The sequence below is a fragment of the Amblyomma mixtum genome, chromosome 3 (assembly GCF_055824585.1).
Source record: "Amblyomma mixtum isolate Tamu chromosome 3, ASM5582458v1, whole genome shotgun sequence".
In the NCBI taxonomy this organism is placed as follows: Eukaryota; Metazoa; Arthropoda; class Arachnida; order Ixodida; family Ixodidae; genus Amblyomma; species Amblyomma mixtum.
The window spans coordinates 430,742,327-430,763,643 of NC_143014.1; the positions used below are offsets into that span (position 1 = coordinate 430,742,327).

The 21,317-nt window shown below is 46.9% G+C and overlaps 2 protein-coding genes across 2 annotated transcripts; both read left to right on the top strand.

The window, feature by feature from the left end:
• Positions 1 to 1,547: 1,547 nt before the first annotated feature.
• On the top strand, positions 1,548 to 4,038 carry LOC149358093 (uncharacterized). The gene is made up of 2 exons (XM_089578019.1): positions 1,548 to 1,559; positions 3,757 to 4,038. Exons 1-2 carry the CDS (start codon positions 1,548 to 1,550, stop codon positions 4,036 to 4,038), a joined length of 294 nt encoding a protein of 97 aa, XP_089434145.1.
• A 13,006-nt stretch (positions 4,039 to 17,044) lies between these two features.
• Positions 17,045 to 20,807, top strand: LOC149358094 (uncharacterized). The gene is made up of 2 exons (XM_089578020.1): positions 17,045 to 17,191; positions 19,076 to 20,807. Exons 1-2 carry the CDS (start codon positions 17,180 to 17,182, stop codon positions 19,358 to 19,360), a joined length of 297 nt encoding a protein of 98 aa, XP_089434146.1. The 5' UTR covers positions 17,045 to 17,179; the 3' UTR covers positions 19,361 to 20,807.
• Positions 20,808 to 21,317: the final 510 nt, after the last annotated feature.

Genomic DNA, 21,317 nt, shown 5'->3' on the forward strand with positions numbered 1-21,317 from the left:
CCTCCTCTCTTCGCATGACGACTCGGCAGTAAAAGGAATTTTGGAGACCCATGTCCCTACTCTTAAAGACTGTCAGCTACTCGCGTTAACCCGAGGCCAACCTCCACTTAAGCAACCGGGTGTTTAGAACACATAATGTGTAAACAATCGCCTGCAGCGTTCCGAAGCCTCGTGCGTAAAGGCGTTTCCCTCGACACATAGGTCAACTTCCCGTGTGTGCGGATCACACCACATTAGGACGCATTACCGTGGTAATACAGTGACGTCTCTTTTTTTTTTTCCCAGCGCACACAGCAGCTATAGGCCGAACACTTATTATTTTTTTTTTGCTTCGGCACATTTCGGCAGTTAGTCTTCCACTAGTTCTCGCGGCGGGATAATCAACAACCTCCAAACAATGCGTCTAAACGGCACGAAAGCATTTTTAGCACATGGCACGCCTTCGTCGCGGCATCGGGCGACAATCGCCGCAACCGAGCGGGCAGCGGGTTTGCTATCAGCTCGAATGCGGAAACTGCCGCGGCTACTGGACGCGAACGCGCGCCATGTATAAGCTGCTTGGTCGGATCGTTTGCGGAAAGGAGTGACCGATGCGGTGTTGCCTATATAGATGGACAGATATATTAATGCACACGTCCGAAGGGGCAGCGGGCTGAAGAAAGAGAACGACGCGAGCCCACGGGACAGCGGCGAGCAGCCTTTATTATTAAACCTTTTATCTTTGCGTCTGGCTGCACTTCCCGCCGCTGGAAAGCGGCCGCGGCCACTGCACAGCGACCCGCGGCTCCCGAAATTAGAAATACTGGCTCTCGCTTTGAGCAACAAACGCGCCGTTTAAGAATGCTGCGAGCGCGAAAGGGGCGATAAAGCGTGGACGGAAAAAGAATAGTGTTAGAAAAGCGAAACGAGCACTGAAAATGGAACGCTGCGTAGAGATTTGAATGACGTCGAAATTCTCATCTCGGGATTGTACACCGGTGTGGGCCCCTGTCCTCTCGCCTTCAGTTTGACTGCGGACAGGTACTGGGAGCTGTGCGCGCCGTCGCCCGTTCGGACCACCGAGATGAAAAGGGGGGTGCGCGCGAAACACGATAACTGTGTGCCCGATTGCGCCCATCTAGACCGGAGATAATTGCTTTGCCACAGGTATACGTGTTTAGAAAGGCGCTGGGAGGGGGACTCGATGGGAGCTCTCTAGCGAAATGTGAAAATAAAACACAAAGATAAGAGCAACGAGTGCGCCCACACCCGGGCACACACAAGACGTTATCTTCTTGTATTCGCGGACTCCCGCATAGCGAGAACAACGGACATAGCACTCGCGTATCCTATATACTGGCTACCCTTCCACGCGCTCCCTCACCCCTCTTGGGGCAACCTCTCTCACCACTGTTGTGGCGCGATATAGAAGGGACCCAACATTGTTTCCCCCTTCTCGGACACGTATATAAGGACCTGTGGCCGACTCAGACTTCACTGCCCACAGCTTCCGTGGTACAAAGAATTCCAGGAGTACGCACGTCCGTGCCGAAACACCGAGAGTCACCATGAACGCCGCGGTAAGTGCACCCGCCTCAACGAAGCGAGTGCGGCGGATAGGACTTAACACGTACCCTTTCTTGCACGATTTGCGTAGCATTTCGTTTTGGATGGCCACGGCCTCAGCCCCGTGCTTCATAATTTGCGGTAGTGCGCACTTTGTAACGTCGTGATTCAGCGCAGGTCTTCCATGTACTGAGAAAATTGTGCTCCCCATTACTAAAGTGCTCCCCGTTACACTCAGTCACCATTGAGCAGTTGAGTAATTCCCGCTATCCCACAGAAGTTGTCGAGGTAAACATGTCGGTGCGAGTAGCGTGTTGCCATGTCTCGCCTGCCTCATCGAGACGCAGCGACGCGCTAGCAACGACATCTGGAACTTTTCTTGAAGCGTGTTTTGCGCTGCTTACAACATCTAGGAGTGCGTGGCACGCAAGAGTCGTTCTGTCGACTCTATCCCTATAGGCCACATTCGGAGACAACAGCTTCCCCGGTCATTCATCTAGCGTCGGGCTCTGTTGGGTTTCTCATCTATATACTCGTAGCGTCTCTTCTGCTGTTGTCGATTGGTTTAGCGAAATCGGCCAACGTGAAAGGGAACTTAAACAACCAAAAGATTACCCAGGCACCTTCCGCAAGAGTGTGGCCACATGCGTCTGCGAATGAAAACTGGTCGCATTTTTCAAATCTTCGTATTTTAATATAAATTCCTACTAGTCTGTGGTTCGAACTCGGCACGACCACCGCACGGGAGCATTTGCTCTGTTAAGCTAAGCAGAAGGGCTTGCAGTTTCTGGGGTAAGGACCAACGTGTCAACAATTCAAAGCCCGAAGGGCGCTTCACAGTGGTTTAGAGAAATCTTTCAAACGGGAGTGCTATCCAAGCAAGGGAATTTGGGCTTTCAAGCACTCCCCTGCGTTTACTCAACGGCAGCACGGTAGCAGGGCTTACATGTGATTCCACTATACGCCACGATGCCTCAGTACCGGAGTCCTGGTATTGTTTAGCTGTATAAAAAAATCGTTTGAGCCCAGCAAAGACAACTGCCATGGCCAGCAATCTGGCACTACGGTGCTATTGTGTTTCCTTTGCGAGCGAATTTTCTAGTTGCTTGGTTCAGAGTTCAAATAATGAAGTATTAGCAGATTGTCATTTGGCGATTCTTTTCCTCAGCATTGGGAAAAAAAGGCCTGTCCTGGCCTGAGATTGCACTTAGCACCGAATACTGTACACTGCACAAAGGAGGAAGCGGCCGTTCTTGACCAGGCGTGATTGTTAATTTTACTCAGCAATGCACATAACACAAAGCAAAAGGGATAGTGAAAACGAATGCGGCAAAGTAATGCGACCTTGTCATGGTTCACGCAGAAGCCCATACTATTCCTTAAAAGTCTAGTCATAACTGTCGAGCGCAGTGTAGAAGAAGTGTATTGTACTTCTTAGTGTACTTAGTGTAAGTGTACTTATTAGCGTAGAAGAAGACTATACAGGGAGAAGTGGGCAAACAGAGAGCGCCTTTGCATTAATGGCAGAAGCAAATCGGCCAGCGGAGCCCTCAATCGGTTAATTTATTCGCAGCCGAAGCTCGAACTGAGGCTGTGAATTTGCAGTGAATTCAGATGGGCTTTAGAGGACATGCCGATTGTCAGGCTAAACTCGATGCGTACGAGCAGCTGTTGCTTTATACGGTCTTCTTTAAACCAGTAACAGTCACTATGCAATTACAAAGCTAGTGATAAGCGAACACGTGCCAGTGACCTGCGCAGGTCATCAGTACTTTAGCGTGCAGACGCATTCGTTATCGATGAAATTGACACTGTATAAGTCTGTATCGCGGCGCGCTATTCAAAGATGCGTCGCTTGGCCTTCTGCATGGCATTCTGCAATATTCAGCAGTAGTTTATTATAATTATTTTTCATGAGACTATGCCGACCTCGCATCATTTGTGCTCTATAAAGCTTCAGAGTTGTCGCAGAAACTATGTTAGGGTGTGCGCTGATAAACAGCGCAGTTAACAGCTGTCGTAAGACGATAGTCGTGAGCTGAAGGGATATGAAGTTTAGTGCGTAGTTTCGGCGCTTAAACTTTCAACTGTCTAGTAGATGACACGGCGCATGGGTTTAAACATCAGAGCAAGGAGCACATCTGTGTCGTCATCGCTGTTTGACGAGAAGTCTGTTCGCAGTTTTGATACGAAGTTCCTTTGCATATCCAGATCGTCGCCCTTCTCCTGTGCGCCTGCGCTGCCGTCGCTCTCGCTGGAGACCTTGGTGGCTACGGCTTCGGCTTCGGAGGCTACGGCGGCTACGGTGGCTTTGAGGATGGCCACGGCTACGGCTATCACAAAACTGTGCCCGGCCCTTCGTTCCTGGTGAAGACCGTGCACCATGTAAACAAGCTGCACCAGGGAGCGCATCTCGTCGGCGGACACTACGGACACGGCGGCTACGGAGGCGGCTACGGAGGCGGCTTCGGCTTCGGTGGCTTCAAGCACTGAGCCCGGACGCAGTGCAGCAGGACTGCGACGCGACAACTCCATCTGCCCTTTGATGGGGTTTCGGCGCGTCCTTCTGCGTGCATGTGGTTCGTCGAGCTTCAGGGATTTTTTCGCCGCGGCGGTTGTGTCTTTGCGGGGCGCAGTTGTGTATACGGGCGTTTTCTCGCGTTTCCCGCCAACTGTCGCGGCGACACGTGGCACTCTCAACGGGATCATCCAGAGGACAGGACGCTGAATTCTGCAATGCTTTGAGTCACAACCAGGAAGCTGCGCAGAAGACAAACATCTCTACACCAGCTTTGAATGAAACGCACGACGCTGTTTCTCTTGTCATGCTTGTTATCAACCCAGCAGGAGCCTGGCATGCGTGTGTGCCCTCATGTAGTTTGGTTTCCTAGCGTTCACGGGAAGCCGTGGTGCGTATCAGTTAAAGTTGTCGCTCCTTCGATTCCTCTTTAGTCCTAGACAAACCTGCCCCCGCCAGTTAGTCTTCGCGGTGCCAGAATGGGATACCGCCTCTAGCACTGTGCCCTTGCAGCAGCCACTGAGCGATGGTACCGTTGCCCACCCTACTCTAACCCCTTCTTCCAACCCTAATCTGTGCGTACCCTCCTACTGCCAGGAAGTTGTAAGCCTGACTCCTCTGACAAAGGGACCGCTGGCAACGGGAATGAGAGCGAGCTGCCTGTTTCAAACTCAAAAGAAACAAGCTGCTTTGATCTCGTCCGCCCGGGCATCCATTTTTCAGGATCTTCCTTGCAAATGACTTTCTGTCGCTGCACGTGATGGCGTTGTTCGAAGACATATCCTCGAGTAGGCCTGCTACATCGGGGACAGGAGAGCATAGACGCGCTGTTACGGAACGAAACCTCGACTGAAGAACGAGGGCAGACAAAAGATATGTTGTCAAACTCGCACGCATGCGCTACCTTCAGTCTGGGATTTCATTACACCTTAATATCGTGTCGTAAAGAGGAGTAGACGAGTCGTTCCAGCCAGGGATAGCTATACTAGAATGACCACTCTCGCGTGTTTTACTCGCGCCAACATTAACAGTGCGGTGTCCTGTCTCGAATCCCAAATAAAGTGCTCACGTCACAATATGTCTGTTTTCTTATTGTGTGGATTTGTCCTGCATTTATCTAAGAAAAGGAAAAGACCGTTGCTTGCAGAGTGGCTATCAGAATCAAGTTGCAAAGTTGCATGGCGCCACAACTGCCAGTAACGGCGAGGTGTTACAGTACGTGGCAGCCCCCGTTTCGTTGTTCAAAGAAAACAACAAACGAATCTCCAGTTCAGCGCGATACACAGTGCAGTGTCATAGCCATCACAGGCTGTAAGCGACAGCGAAACCAAGAGATCGCGACGGTAATGGCTGCCGCGCTAAACTACATTGAGGCCTTATGTCTTGCTCTTTTGAGACATGCTGAAAAAAAAATGTCGATTTTATTCGTTTTTTTTTATGGCGGTTCATATAAGCCAGCAGCATCTGGGCAGGACGGCTGCACGCAAAGTGCTCATCACAAAACGCTGACGACCCACTTTCCAGGAAGCTTTAGCCCTGCTACATTGAGTCATATTTCATCAACGTGAAAGAAAACACCGAATGTATACGCTTCCTATCTATAGGAACTACACTGTAAAAGTTGGTTCTACTAATCCACTCACGAAGTGTCATTCTATTTTTCAGCGAAAATATCGTGCACGACGTACGACAGCTTGTCTGTCGGATACAAGTCAAGTAAAAAGCGGCTTTTTCCCGTCAACGGGCCCCCTTCCAGCCAATGCCGTGGGCCGAGTCTCATTGTCCTGCTAGCGTGAAAATGCAGGGAGCGGCAGATGAAAGGGGATAGTGACCTCCCTGCATTTTCACGCCACTCCCTGTATTGTCACGCTAGCAGCTCAAAATGAAATTATAAGCCCTTAAAATTTTATTTTGAGGAAGCGAGTGAGAGATTATTATGGAGTGCAAGATATATGGAGAAAATGCCATTTCTGATGCCATTGAATCAAGAATGCAGTTACCAGCATTTTATGATTCAAACGGCACAGCAGGCTATTTAGAACATTTTTTTATTTGCGCGCGGATGGAGGGAAGTGTGATTTTTCTCAGAAAACATAGTATACACTATGCTGCACAAAAATGAAACACGTAAATATCATATCAATTTATTAATTAATTAGCGAGTTGTGTTTGAGATGAAGTTCGTAGTGCAATGGTGGTTGCCCAACATATGCTGATATGGCCCACCAGAGAAACCATAGGTCGGAATGCATTCGGCACGAGGTAAGGCCGAGCTGTCCCAAGAATAGCGGATGCGCTGGGGGGGGGGTGAGGCAGGTCGTCACGGGGAAGGCTTTGCGGTGACTTAGTAGTGACTCTGCAAGAGCAGCCAGAAAGTGTCGCACTGGCTTGTTCCAAACACACTAACCTTGTAAACATTTACAAAACACGCTGTAATGCCCCATACTAGGGACCTTTAATTAAGGTATCGCCTTAGTGTGGTTTTTCTTCTTTATGCAAAAGTAATTGAGGGCTCTCTGGGAAAATTTTCGAAGATGCAATTTAGGCGTCCTGTTTCTTCTTTTCGGGGAGGGGGGAGGAGACGGGGGGGGGGGGGAAGGAATGCGAGGGTGCTTTTATTTTTCCACAGGGATAAACATTACCACGAAAACAAGATCATTCAACAAACCTCATTGCCATCGATTTTTACCGCGCCGCAGAAAACGGACATTTGAAGCATGTGGAACTAGCCCTGTTCCGTGTGAATGGAGCGTGCTCAAAATATAAGCTCGGTGCGCGTATCGCGCACAGCCTCTCTTTCGTAGTTTGGTTCAGACAAGGTCCTGATTGGAAACGGCACCGTGGAACAATGAGGGAAATAAAACAACAACAGCAGGCTTCCATCGTCCGCATTCCCGCTGGCAGAAGGGCAGTGAGTTTCTCAAGTATAGCATGCATGCAAACCCAGCAATTCTGGACAAAAGCGCCTTACAGCAGGAAATCATTCATGAACGCAATTCTTTCATATAATGTAAGATTTCACTATAACGATCATATATTCGAGATCAGCTTATTTACTGCAGTTCTTTCATGCAACTGGAGCGCAAGCGCGACAGACAGACAGCAAACGAAACAATAGACGAACGATGGCTAGCCCTTCTGGTTGTGCTGGTTACAAATTGCTGTGTGACGATACAAACGTTTTCTTTAAGACACATACCAATGAATGCCTGTCAAAACCAGTTAAGGCCTACCTCTCGAACTAGTCGGCATGGTTGCAAATGAACCGTTAGGAACTAAACACTGGTAAGACAAAATTCATAATTTTTAAAGCATAACAACAAAAAATATTCCTACGACATGAACACAAAGTTTGAAAACACCTTGCTTAGCCAAGTTGCTCAACAAGAATTTCTCGGAATTTGGTTCACTGAGGATCTTTCATGGACATGCCATGTTATTAGGCTCTGCACTGATCTGTCTGGAATGACTGGTAACATATGTAAAATACAGCACTTACTCTCGGCGTGGCTGAAAATGAACTACTTTTCTTTATTCTACTCCAGGTTGTGCTATGGCATCCTAATATTGGGAAAAACGACAAAGTCAATGACAATAGTGCGTTGATTCTTCAAAAAAGAGTGTTGCACATATACGAAAAAAAATCATCCAGAAATAAAAATTTATGCACACAACAGCTTTTCATTAATATGCCATGCTCAGGGCCGACAAGGTGTATAATTTCAATTTTTTTCTGCAGATTCTTCAGACGTTCTCAGATAATTAATCTCAATATGGAATCCGAAATTATAGACTTAGACAGCCATCTATAAGGACTAATTACAGACGCCAAGCGTAAAGTTTTCAAAAAGTTGATATATTGAGAAGAACAGATGTAAACGGTAATTTTACGTATTTTCAGAAAAGAGTAGGAACCTCTTCGTTTCATTTTGTTCGCTCTGTGGCGTAATACCATTCATTTTTTCCTGCTTCAGTTCTTCATGGAATACAGCATTATGTCAGACTTTTGTTCGGGTGAGCATGATTTGGTCGTGCGAAGAAAACAGGCGAAGAAGAAAGAACATGTTAATTTGGTGTATTCTTTATTTTTATTTTTCTAACCCTCCAGATTGTTCTATTTTGGGGACACATTTTGTTTTATGTGATACAAAATATTTTTTTGCGGTCATTTATTTCGTTGTTCCTTCTGTTTGTTAAGTATTTTACCTATGGGCTCCGTAACTGCAAAGTTTATCACTTTGTACTTGGCGTTTTATTGTGCCTGCTTATTTCTTTTTTATGAAGTGCATATATTTGCATGACTTCTCAGGTGTATTGCTGTTAGCCGAATTTTATTAATTAGTCTTGAGTAGTTGCTTTGTAGCCCCCCCCCCCCCCCCCCTTCCCAAGATGTGAGGTAAGAAATTACAAATAAATACAAAATGTAAAACTTTAGTGGCACAGTACGGCTGCAACTATAGCAGTGGGTTTCATGTAGTTCTCTGAATTACCATATCGAGCTTCATTGCCGACTGCGCCGTTCTGTGACGCTGCCGCCTCTTAAGTATTAGCGTTTGACTCTGCTACCCAAATACGTTCCTTCACAAACACAAACAAGCTCGGCCACTGATTACCATGACAATATAATGTACGGTGAATACCGCGGCCAGTGCAGCGTCCCTGTACTCCCTCTGTTGAAGCAGAAAGTACGAAAGAGCAATATGCTCGAGCTCAGAAGAGACGGAAGCCTAATTCGGGCGGGCGTTTTTCATGTTATACAGGTCGTATTACTGGCCAGAGCGCAAAGTGGAATCGCTCCACCTCGGCCTCGTAATCTGTCAGTAAAAGTGGCCAACAGAACCGGTAGATGGTCACTATTATGACAGTTCACTTCAGTCGCATGACGCCTTCCTTGGCTCTCACTGCTGAGGAGAACAGGGATGAACTGTCATATTTATTTTTAAACCACTCTCCAGAGTTGAATTACTGCGCCCATCCTGCAGGTCTTGTGTGGTTCTTTTATGCTCTCGTACATTTCCCTGGTTTCACTTGAATCTTTGTCGCAGCGCCGGCTCAGTGGTGCTCGGCTGCTGGCCCGAAAGACGCGGGTTCGATCCAGGCCGCGGTGGTCGCATTTCGATAGAGGCGAAATATACAGTGCGCTGTCGGTGCGCGTCTATAGAACCCAAAGTGGCCAAAATTATCCGGAGCCTTCCACTAAGGCGTCCCTCATAGCCTGTGTCGCTTTGTGACGTTAAACCCAATAAATTATAAACGTCTGAAACTTTAAACGAGCCAGCAGGCAGAAAGCAAACCTTTTAATTACAGCCTTCTATGGTTGTTGTTTGTTGAAACAATTCTATACCCAATTTCGCCTACTTTACACAGCTTTTTATCATCTCTACAAGTAGTGATCAAGAAGCCTCTACTTCTAAGAATCAGCAAATCACAAGCAGCCGCCAGCAACATTATTCATGTGCAAGTGAACACTACACACACCTACGCATGGCACACAACTCTGGGGGACCCTTAAGCTCCTCCTTTAAGGATATGACACGGCAGCGGCTACTCTTACCCACGCAGACATGGACACTGTTTCCTCTTTCATAATCACAATCATTATGTGAAAGACCACACGACATATACTATACATAAAAAGCTGCGCTTTTATCAAGCCACACGAATGCGCCTTGCTTTCAAGACTCTACGTCCCTCGTCGATTCTGGTGATTTCTAGACCGACGCAATCGTTTCTTGGCGATAATATTTTTTTATCCTGAGGAAAACGCACCCATAAAAAAAAACTGCTTTTCGTAATAAACAATGGCGCAACGAATATTTGTGGCTCCATATTTGAGCGCTCTGCTAATATATAGTAAAGCAGACTGAAACGGAACATGTTCACAGAACTAGCTCAGATACCTGGGATATCTCTAAAGCGGCTCAGTATGCATCCGCTCAACGCAGCGTTTCACTCGCACTTTCCTAGTTGCGGTCTTTACAGGCCGACATTGAGTTTGGTCTGTACCTCAGTAAAATTTAGTCGCATTGTTGCTGCACGGCATTCTGCAATAACCGAATAAAAGTATTTGCTGCTTTTTTGTGCGCTTTTTTCTCATTCAGTGGGTGAAAAGAGGAAGTACGGCAGGCGTTTTCACGCTCGCGGCACAGCAATGCGCCCTGTATGCATGAAGAACGTTAAAAAATGCCCGCTCGTTCAAGGAAGGGCGGATGGGAAGGGGGCTTAGGACCGAATGCTTAGGTTATCGGGGCGTGACAAGGCGATGCAGAAAAGCAAGAACAAAAAGAGAAAGGAGGGAGAGAGTCAAAAGTCACATTTATATTCTTTTTTTTATAGTCTCACCATTGGTCATTGGAATGCGCGAACAAAAAAACACCAGGAAGGAAAACATTATGGGCCATAGTCAAGTGTGATTTGTACGTTTGCAAAGGCCAAGCAAAAATACGCAGGAAATGCGAATGTTTCACAAGGCCTGGGCTTCAATAGCCACTGCGAAAAGGAATGTCACTATAGATTTGTTGCTCATTGTTTTGTACACTTATCGAAAATACAAAGTGAGAGCCATTTAAGAAGCTACCTTATTCGCTCTTCTCTCAAATGAACCTCATATCAGGACAACACTAAATAATTTACCGTTTGAGGACGATGTTACGAATTAAACTCACATTATGAGATTGGCCCAGTCGGCAATGAAACGTTAAATTTTCGGAGATCTAAGGGGCATGTGAAAGGTTACATAACTGCATCTTTGTTTATTCTAGTCAGGCGGACCTGCTCGCCGTAATAACCACGTTCCTGGCTTCCATAGTGTCATGTCAACGGGTAGTGTAACTCATGAGTTAGAACGTACACATCGCAGTAAAATGGAGTACGACGATAAATTGAGGAGCCTATAACTTCCCGACAGGTTTATCGCCCCTCCCCGCACACACACGCACATAGGTACAGTACTCTATCCACAGCAGAAGTCTGCATTTCGAAGAACGTCCATACGGAGAACCTACCATCCCAATTCTTTCTGGGGCTGACAGGAATTGGAAACGATCCTTCCTGCCCTCACAGCAGATAGCCTTGAGATACGTACAAGCCCGCATATCTGGTGTGCCCGAAGGCTCAGACTTGCGTCCACGTTCGCAACCTCACCCTGCCCGCCTGGGAGGCCAGAGTGCCTAATCGGCTGTGAAGGTGGTGAAGAAAATGTTTTGAACCCCGATCCTCCATTCCTTTAAAACGAGTTAACTCGGGCCCAATTTGATTAATAAATTTTATCTCTTTATCTCAGTTAGCCATTACCGATTTCGCTTTTGTTTGTTTTTCTTGGGCAACGCGCTAATCAGATATTGGGAGTTTTCAAAAATATTTTTTTCTTTTTTCAGAAGCAAATAAAAGAAAGAATAAGTTTTAAATACGACCTATGTTCATTTAGCAAGAAACAGAGCACAGCCCGAAAGTTCTAGCTGCTCCTCGACCTGTAAGCATTTTCGTCCCAATTGCCAAGCCTGCCTACTTTCTGCCTGCGGCCCTCAGACTGATGCCGAAACGGAATACGCATATCTGCGCAGGTATTAACTTGCCTTAAAGAGATTTTCACTGAAAATGCTGTGGATAGCGAAGAACACATGCAGTTTAGGGATAATATCACAGCCCTCCTAATGAAGGTCAGGTGACGCTGCACTGCGAACTATCCGAATAGGTGCGTGGTTGTACCTCATCGACCAAGTCAAATGGTATGCATGAACCCTGAAGTATTGTGACAGTTACGTATACGATATCGCTCGGCGAGAACTGTGTAGATTCAACACATTTTACATGGTCTTCATAGTATAGTTCGACCCCAGCTGATAAATTTCAACTACCTCCTACCAAATGGCGTCTCATATCATGGGCTAAAACAGTTAAAGAGCATGCAGTTGTCCAAGAGAAACCATCTGAGCGTGATTCTACAAAAGAACCTTGGAAAGAGAGGCCGAGGCGTCGAAAGGCTGCATAAGGTCTAATTTTTATTCGCTGAGCTCCCAACATAAAATGCCCTACATTGCTTTATTTTTTTACGCCTAAAGCTTCAATTCTTTTCCACGAAGTGCGCGCGATCTTCTCTGGGGCGCAAACTGAGCACGGTCAGCAAAATATATGCTATGAAACGTGGTGCCATCAAGAGCACGATTTAACTACACTTGCGGCAACACACAAAGTGAAATTACACAGATCATCCCAAAACTCATGCCTCTGGTAAGCATGAACTGTTATTTGTGCATAGTGGAAAAACTCCAAGACAGTAATATCAAGCACCAACGTATGAAAGTGCACGAGATTGTTGATACTGTAAGGCAGCACAACTGAAAAACTACTTCAAATACTCAGTAGTAAAGTAATAGGAATAGTAAAGTTCCACATGGGGTGGACACCACGACTGTCGGCTGTGGACCGAAAGTGAACTCGAAAGAACATTTCCAAGCAGCGTTTCGCGGTGTAAAATGGCAATCTACAAACCTTTCCTCGTTGATTCGAGACCATGGAACAAAGATAGATCTACCACTACATTCCCCAGTTGCAGCCGCATACAAAGCAGCGTACCACGTCTGGTGAAAGCGCTCCAAGGAAAGCAGGCATCTTTTTGTCGTCTGCTAAGGGTATGATCAGTACACTGTAAAGAAAGACTGGGCCAAACGGGTTTGTAGGTGAAGTACTCTTCACCATGAAAACAGGCCGATCTACAAATTAATCTTTGCAATGGCAGAATTGCCCAATTAGATTCCGAATCCCTCTTCCCTGCCAGCAATCTTAATATCTGGCCCCGTAGAATATACTTGTTCGCTAACTTGAAAGCTTCGATCAGCCGGAAGAAGTTTTTTCCAAATCAAGATGTCGCCGCAGCCGTCAATGTGTAACCCCCCGCGTGTTGACAACACCTGCATTACATATAGGGTAAAAAAAAGACAGAGAAGGTATGCAGCCTTCAACAGAAATTGAAATTTAACAGCGGGTTTTTATTTTTTTTATTTTTACATTGTTATTAGACTTATCAAGCCATCCCCGTAACACCAGTCAACGGCCAGTGAACAGTAAGCACCGGCGTAGAAGTTTTCCGCCGTTGTTCTTGGAAATAAATCTATGATATTATCAATACTCAGAGCTAGACATTCAACAATGCTCTGAGCAAAACTAGTCAAAGTTACGTCAGTTCTAGAAACAAAGCCTTGACGCAAAGCACCGACAGGAGTGAACACTCAGCAGCCGGATGCGCTCGTATAGACAGGACGCTTCCAGTACGATCAGACGTACAATGTAAAAAAAAATGGCCACCTTCATTCGCCCGCTGAGCATCAACCAAAGGCCAAACGACCGTCAGTTCCGACTGCGACACAAGTTACAATACAGTGTTTGGGCCGGAAGAACACCCCACAAACGTCAAGAGACACTTCACAAAGCAAGTGGCGTCTTTATGAGCACCGCTGGAAATCATCGGTCAGTAATCCGTGCTCCTGAAACTGTCGCTGAAAACAAATTAATTGGGAGGACCTTTCCTCAAAATGGTCATAATAAACTTCTCTCGAAAGCATTATCTTGTAGGAATCAATCGCAAAGACTGCCTTCGAAAAGAAAGAAAAGATCATCTTTTTATATTCGGTTAGCGTGACCAACTGCAGCTCAGCTCCTTTTACTGCGTAAAAAGTTCAAGTCTGTACTCATCTCCCAGCCATAGAAATCAATGCCGAGCTAATACTCGAAGGAGAACTGTGAGGAGTGTTTACATTGGAAACTTGCCTGGTATAGTAGAGTTATAGGTTTGAGTTTTCGATTTCAAGAGAAACAAAGAATAAACGTGCGCCAAATTTATTTTTTGAAAAGTCAGTATCCTTCAGATTTACGCCATAGCTTGAATTACAATCAGTCACAAGAAAGAACTAACAAATTGCGGAGGCCAGGACCGCGGTCAGACAAAGGAATCGTTGAATAAGTATACAGTGAAGTTGTGCTGTTTGAGGCGTTGCTCCGCTACTGCCGACAAACGCCGAGTGCAGAGTGAGAGGCTCCTCTACCTAGCCAAGCTTGGCCTACTAGCGCAGCGCCGCCCGCTAACAGACTCATCACCCTGTCAAAGCCACTGCTTGGTAAAGCAGTTTTCGCAAGGCATTTAAGGACGTTGACAGCCTTTCTAACCTCGACAAACGGCCGCTAACACGAAATTATGCATAAACCTCACGAAAAGGTGTGATGTTCTGGTTTACACTACACTTCAGCGGTACTTTCATCCCTGGCATCATCATGGGACTACGTGATCGGATGTCCTCCTTTCTTTCTGTATTTCGGTCGCGGTCACTTTTTCTTTCTTTCCAATCCGAAACTTTGTTCTTGTGAAGCGTCTGTTGCTTTCATAATGCATTCCGCGACTGAAGGAGGGATCAGTGTGTGACAAGCAACAAGTTCACCAGCATTTATTAGAACCACAATCTAGACAGAAAGGTGTAAAGAGGGAGTAGGCTGTCCCCTAGCGCACCGCCTTTCATAAAAGGGTGTGCGCTAAAGGTAAAGGACAGATTACGTCCCTTTTTATTTCCGTATGGGCGTATTCGTATTTAGAGTGCAAATGAAGCTATTCCGAAATAAAGCTGACTAAATATGCTAAACACTAATGCTACTAGATTTGCACTGAACAATAATTTCAGCTCTTTTCCTTTTGGGAATACACTATCACCCTGCATCACCCTGCATCACGTTCAATATCCGTATTGAAAAACAACTGAAAAATTTTCTTCTAACAGGACATAATTAATATGGATCGCTTTGCACCTTTACTGTTATGAATACTCATTATTGTGTCGATTTTTTCTTTTTCGCTGCTTTTATGTAGTTCCTAACCTTTTTGGTTGTTCATGTTGTGTGTGCATTTGAATTCTCTAGTTCTGTTCCCTTCAGTATGGCTTTAAATTGTTTTAGTGTATGTGGTTTTATTGTATTTTTTCTTTCTGTTTGTATAATATTTCCCACCTTTGATTCATTATCACTCCTAAGCCCCCAAGTTTCTTCTATCTATGAAGTACGCTACATTATTTCCACTTTTTTCCTTGTTCTCTTACATATGAATGCAATAGGTCATTCGCTTGTTGTCGTAGTATATGCTTACTTACAAGTAACAGGAAGTCCCGATAAAGTTATTGACTCTGGACCTCCTTCTGTATATTGATTTTTTGCAACCACTTATGAATACATTAAAACTTGTGAATAAAATACACAAAGGCCTAGTTGCACTTACCCGGTGAAGCACGTGCCCATATGTGTTTCTCCTCTGTTACTTTCAGTTGTCAATTTTTATAATTAAAATAGATTTTCGCGTTACTCAGATTTATAAAGAAACTTCTATTTACATTTGCCTGATAACAAAACTTTCACGCAGCTCTTTCTTGTGTTAGGATGATAGTGATACATAATGCAACCACAGCTCTATACACGGCCATTTATGCGCAAATAACATATACAAAATCTGTTCTTCCTGGCAAACAAATGAATGTGTAGGTTATGTGTGACATTTGAGCCCACAGGGGTCTGACATATATGTTCAAAAAAAAAAACTAATTATTCCGCCGGAAATAATATCCGCTGAAAAAAAAAGCGAAAATTCTATCGGAAGTAAACGCCGAAAAAGGCCACAGAATGAAAAAAAGAAACAAAAGCCAAAAACTGAATTCATAGTGTAGTGCGTAAATGTTCAAGACGCGAAACCTGTTCCATTGCGCACATTGTTCATTCTGAGGATACGTACGGTTTTACTAACGTATGGCATTGACAATGTTTGCGCAAATACCGGTCGTTGTATAACACAAACGAGATCTTTAGACTGTGCTTGTGGTTTTCATTAGACAAAACAAACTTTATTTATACATAGCAGCACGTCCAAATAAACCCAAAATAGCCTTTAAAAACTTAGCTCCAAGCTTCAGGAGAGTCTACACTCCGGCGCACAACCTGCAGTGGTCAAAATCCGTTGTCAAATAAGTGCGCCATGTCAGAAGAATGTACAGTCGGGGACAAAAGTCTCCGGACCACGTGTTCCTCAAACGAAGCTTATAGCTCTACTATCAGACAGCGGCTGGAGACCGCACTTGTTGAGATGAAAGAACAAAAATGTAACTTTTACCTCCACAAGTGTGGTCTCCAGCCGCCGACTAATAGTAGAGCTATCGGCTTCGTTAGAGGAACACGTGGTCCGGAGACTTTTGTCCCTGACTGTACCTCGCTCCAAAAGTGTCATTTGTTCAAATTGCCATCTTTGTAATGTGCGTCCCATCTACAGCGCCTTCGTAGCGCCTCTGTGTACAGGTGCCGTGAAAAGCACATGGAAGGCAATATTAACGAAAAAATTTCCATTTTTCCATTTACAATTTTTTCCATTTACTTTTGACGGCGACTGTACATTAAATTCGTTCTTCGAAACAAAACTGGCGCCGAAAATGGCTAAATGTACAGCTGAGCTAAAATTAAATGACGAGCAATGTGTAGGAACCAAACGCAAACTAGCCCCGCCGAATAGTAGCCGGCCGAAAAGCAGGAACAGAGGAACCGACGAGTCCGACCGCTAATTATAAACGCGGACCGCGCTGTGTTCCCGCGTGCCCGTTTGATTTGACTGTGGACAGGTTTGGGCGTTCTCTGAGCGGCGGTCCGGGCCGGGATGGAGTGCGAGTGGGACGCGATAACCATGCTCGTACGATTAAGCCGACCAGACGGCAGATAATTGCGCCACGCGCCTCTGTACGCGGAAGGCGAAGCGGCACTGAAAGTGTCCGAGGGGGCCCTAGCGGTGAAGCAAGAAAAAATGCGCACGGCAGGAGCGGACGACGACCAGCGTGGCCCAGCCGGAACCGAGGCCGCTTTATCGCTCCGTTTTGGCGGTCGGAAGGAAGAATGAACGCGCCGCGCGTATCACCCTTTCACGGGCGGCCACGCCTCTCTCGCCCGCTTTGGCGCGACAGAAACGGCCCAGCGCCGCTTCCCGTCTTCCGAAGCCGCGTATAAAAGGAGCGGCCGCCCGCTCGGACTTCACTGCCTGAGCCCAGCTTCCTCAGCCCAAGAAATCCTTGGAGTGCGCATTCCCGTAGCGAGACGCCAAGAGTCACCATGAACGCCGCGGTGAGTGGCCGCCAGTCCGCGGGCCGTCGTCGGGAGCGCGCTCGAAGCCGCCTAGGCCCTTCTTGGGCGACGTGTGCGGATCCTTCGTGGGCCACCGGCTCGTTTGCACCCGCAAGGTCTACTTTGTGGGTGCAAACTTGCTGTCGGTCGTCAACGTTCCCTGTCTTACAACTGCTTTACTCTACCTAATTGCCCGCTGACGCTGCAGACGTCCATGTTTAGTGTTCCGGTCTTGGTGCTTCGTTCTCAATAGCACAACTTTACTGCACCACTGCGGCGGATTTTTTCGTCTTACTTGTTCCAGTGAACTTGAAATTACTCGCATTAAGCTTGTTCCTCAAATGAAAATTACCAATTCCGCCGTTGCCGGACGCTGCAATCTCTTGTGACGTACAGTAATTCTTGAAGTTAATTTTTATTTGTTCGTGTTTTTTCCCGATTTGTTAATATCAGCACAGTCTCGCTATTTATAATTTTCTGCGAAGTCAATCTAATGTAAGAAATTATGAGCAGAAGTGAAACTGCGTTCAGGCATAGTAACTTACCGCCAGGTTTTGCAGAAACAAGCTTTCTGTTCTGCCACTGAGAAACATCAATGCTCAGCGTTCAGCTGTTCACGTCGATCGCATAGCCCTTTGTTTTAACGCTCTACTGAACGCTGCCCCAAAATCGCGTTTCGGAACGCACCGCGTATAGCTGCCTTTTGCTTGCCTCGACAAAAGACAGCCACGCGGTCGCACTTCAGCCCATTGCCAGCTCCTGCTGCGCAAATAACGTAGCGCAACATGCCGAGGAATGTTTTTATACCGAAATCTCTTAATTCATTCGTCGCGCTTAATAACTCATTCGTCCAGACTGCGCTGGTTATGCCCTCACGCATACTCGTCATCGCGTGGCTGGTGCTCTGCAGTTGGATGCGTCCCACTTCACAGCGCTATTTGTTCGTCATCATGTTTGGAACAACGCAGACAGTCCGCTAAGTAGACTGGCTGGAGAGTTCTAAAAACTCTTCTCGCGTTACAGCGCTGAGTCATTGGTCGGCGAACAAGCGATCGCTCTTCTCTAACAAATGAACTTGCTAGGGAAGATTTGCGAACATGCCGTTAGCCGCGCATCAAAATTTCGCTGCGGGGACAGAACTATGTGGTTTTACTCGTGAGGCACATTGGTGTAAAAATAATGAAGAAGAAAAAAGCTCTACTTTCACATGTTCCTTGTGCCTCCTGTGGTATCCAGTCGGACCGTATGCTCTCAAGCCAACCAAATATATAGAGCAGCCTCGCGAGCCGGAGTGATGTGTTTAAATTAATAGCTAATCGCGCACAGGGCTGAGGTGCACAGCGGAGACCATAAAGCGTGTTCTATACTAGGTATGGCCAGTAGTACTGAGCCGGGAGTTAAGTGCACTTACGCACTGAGAAAAAATTTCACTTGGCCTCTATCGACTAATAACCCCGTTTTGATGACAGAGAGGCTACATTCATTGAAAACGGAGCTTTTTTAGGGAAGAAAAGGCCACAGATATAAAATACTGGTATCACCGCAAAACACAGTTTTCTTCAGCTCTGAGCCTAGGCAACATCGCTATCCACTTCCGGTTGGTGATCACAAAGTTCAGTTAATCATCAACCTCAGAAGTTTCGCATCGAGTGGTGGGAGAGAAAATGCTTCGTTTAAACTATAACTTTCTCGTAAATAAACGGGGCTCGTGCTGCCGATAAGACATGAGCAGAGCCAAAAAAATGTAAAATAATCCACGCTTCCGAGAACGAAGATTGGATGGAGTTTTCCCCAGCGTCCGTCAAGGAGAAATTTTCGCGGTTAGGTTGCATCTCAGACTAATCTCCTGGGCTTCTTTCTAAGTCAGCCTCTTCATGTTTGCAGATCGTTGCTCTTCTCCTGTGCGCCTGCGCCACCGTGGTCCTGGCCGGTGGCTTCGGTGGATATGGCGGCTTCGGCGGGTTTGGCGGCTTCGGCGGCTTCGAGGGCGGACACGGCTACCACAAGACCGTTCCCGGCCCTTCGTTCCTGGTCAAAACCGTGCACCACGTGAACAAGCTGCACCAAGGAGCGCACCTAGTCGGCGGACAACACGGACACGGCGGCTACGGAGGCGGCTACGGAGGCGGTTTCGGAGGCGGCTTCGGCTTCGGTGGCTTCAAGCACTGAGCTCTATTAGAATTCTTTAGGAGTTAAGAAAAGCCCCCGCTCGCTACCCTGGGCTTTTCGCGCGTCTTCCTGACCGCACGGGATGCGCAGAGTAGCAGGGATTAAGCCGCGGTCGGGCCTCTACGGGACGCGAACTTGTACAGTCGCGTTTTATTGCGTCCCTGGCCAGGCGTACACGCTCCCTCCGGGCCGCAGAGAGAACAGGACACCGCGTTCCGCTGCGCTTAGAGACGCGGCCATAAACGGCACAGAAGCACGGCGGCTGTACTCGATGCCATCTGAAGAGGTTTGCTGTATCCAGTAGCCTTTAAAAAGCACTGCTTGGCCGACTGGTTAATCCGTGCGAGCGTGTGTAATGTTATTTATAAATCCAAATTTGACAGCATGCCCTGCTGTGCTCTTCTCTAGAAGCGTTTGCACGTATTTTTAGACGCGCAAGGAACTACCGTCGCCACATACCGTTGGAACTGGAAGCTTCATTAGAGCCTCGAAAAGAGTCACTGGGGCAGGAAAACAGCCGCGATGGGTGTCCTTTCCAGAGCACACGGGCGGAGAAATCCACCAGAGTTGCTAGGAAATGTCATTCTTCGCATCTTCGCTCCTTCTCTTCGGTTCATGTGCAATGCGGCGAGTCATGACTCAAGTCGAGGCAGGCATTGACTCAACGTCGACCCCGCTAGCAGCAACCAGGAAGTGCCGCGCCTCTGATGCGTCCTTAAAGAAGGTCCGCAGCATCGGCGTTTCTATCGGCGTTTTCGCGATGCGAGCTCCGACCACAGGCCCTGACCACAGCACGGGGAATGTAGTCGGAGCTTGGATCGCAAGACAGGGCTGAAGCAGCGCAGATTACAAGACATTGCTCAAGCTGCAGACGGGAAGAGAACAGCGCTATTCGGTGCTCATGCCTTTTTAGTCCCGGTTGCCACAGCCCATCAAATTGCTACTTACCGCTGTATGCACCCTAGCTTCCGCTATCGCATTGCACGTGAAATTGAGCGCGTCTATTGATATTTTTTTAGCCCACGGGGAAAAGTACAGTGATCGCAGGAGATAGCTCTATCAGCGCAGCAACCCAGGAAGAGTGTTTTTTCTTCTTTTTCTCATATCTGTAACCCATTTGTACATGTTACCACAGTGCTTCTCATTCCATCTTTTCGGCTCATCAGCACCATGATATAACTTTTAGCGAATTTTATTACTCCGCGTCAAATCGTGTCGACGTGACGTGACGGCGGTAGTTCCTTAGCTACTGAAAACGCGTTACAGAAGAGCATTAGACTCTACCCTTAAATCCATCATCAGTGCAGGCTTGTAATATATGACACGTTAGGTGAGAACAAGAAATCGTAATGTCTACTTAAGGTCCTGCGAAAGGAGAATCAATCAAAGCACCTGCAAAGTGTCTTCTAAGCGTGGCGAAATGGAATGTGTCGCGTCCTGTCTCGAATCCCGAATAAACAGTGCACTACAACAGTCTGTCTGCCTTCTGTTTCTTTCTAGCGCTCATCATCTAATCAGCGGCGAATGACTTCTGTTAAGGACGAGGTAGCATCATCCCACCGCTGCCACCAGTTTGTTACATACGAGGTAGCATGGTCGTGTGCCGGAGAGAGAATGAGGGACGTCTGAGACGAGGCTGCTGGAAAAAGACAATGAAAGAGGACTTTATACAGCAATTTTCATATTTACAAGTGAGCTGCAGGAACGCTGCATCACGACAGCTCATCAGGAGATCATTCAAAGACAAAGAGCTCTTCGGCCGCGCCGCTGCCGGGGTTTTTAAGAGTTTCCTTCCCTAGGGTCCCTAGATGGGGGCTGGGCCTGCAGGGGAAGGAAGTTCTCACTGGCACCAATCACAGACACACACGCACTCACTCACTCCCGAGAGATCACGCCGTCGTCACGCGCTGGGAGAGGGGAACGATGCCATCCACGTAGCGCAGACGCCGGAATGTCC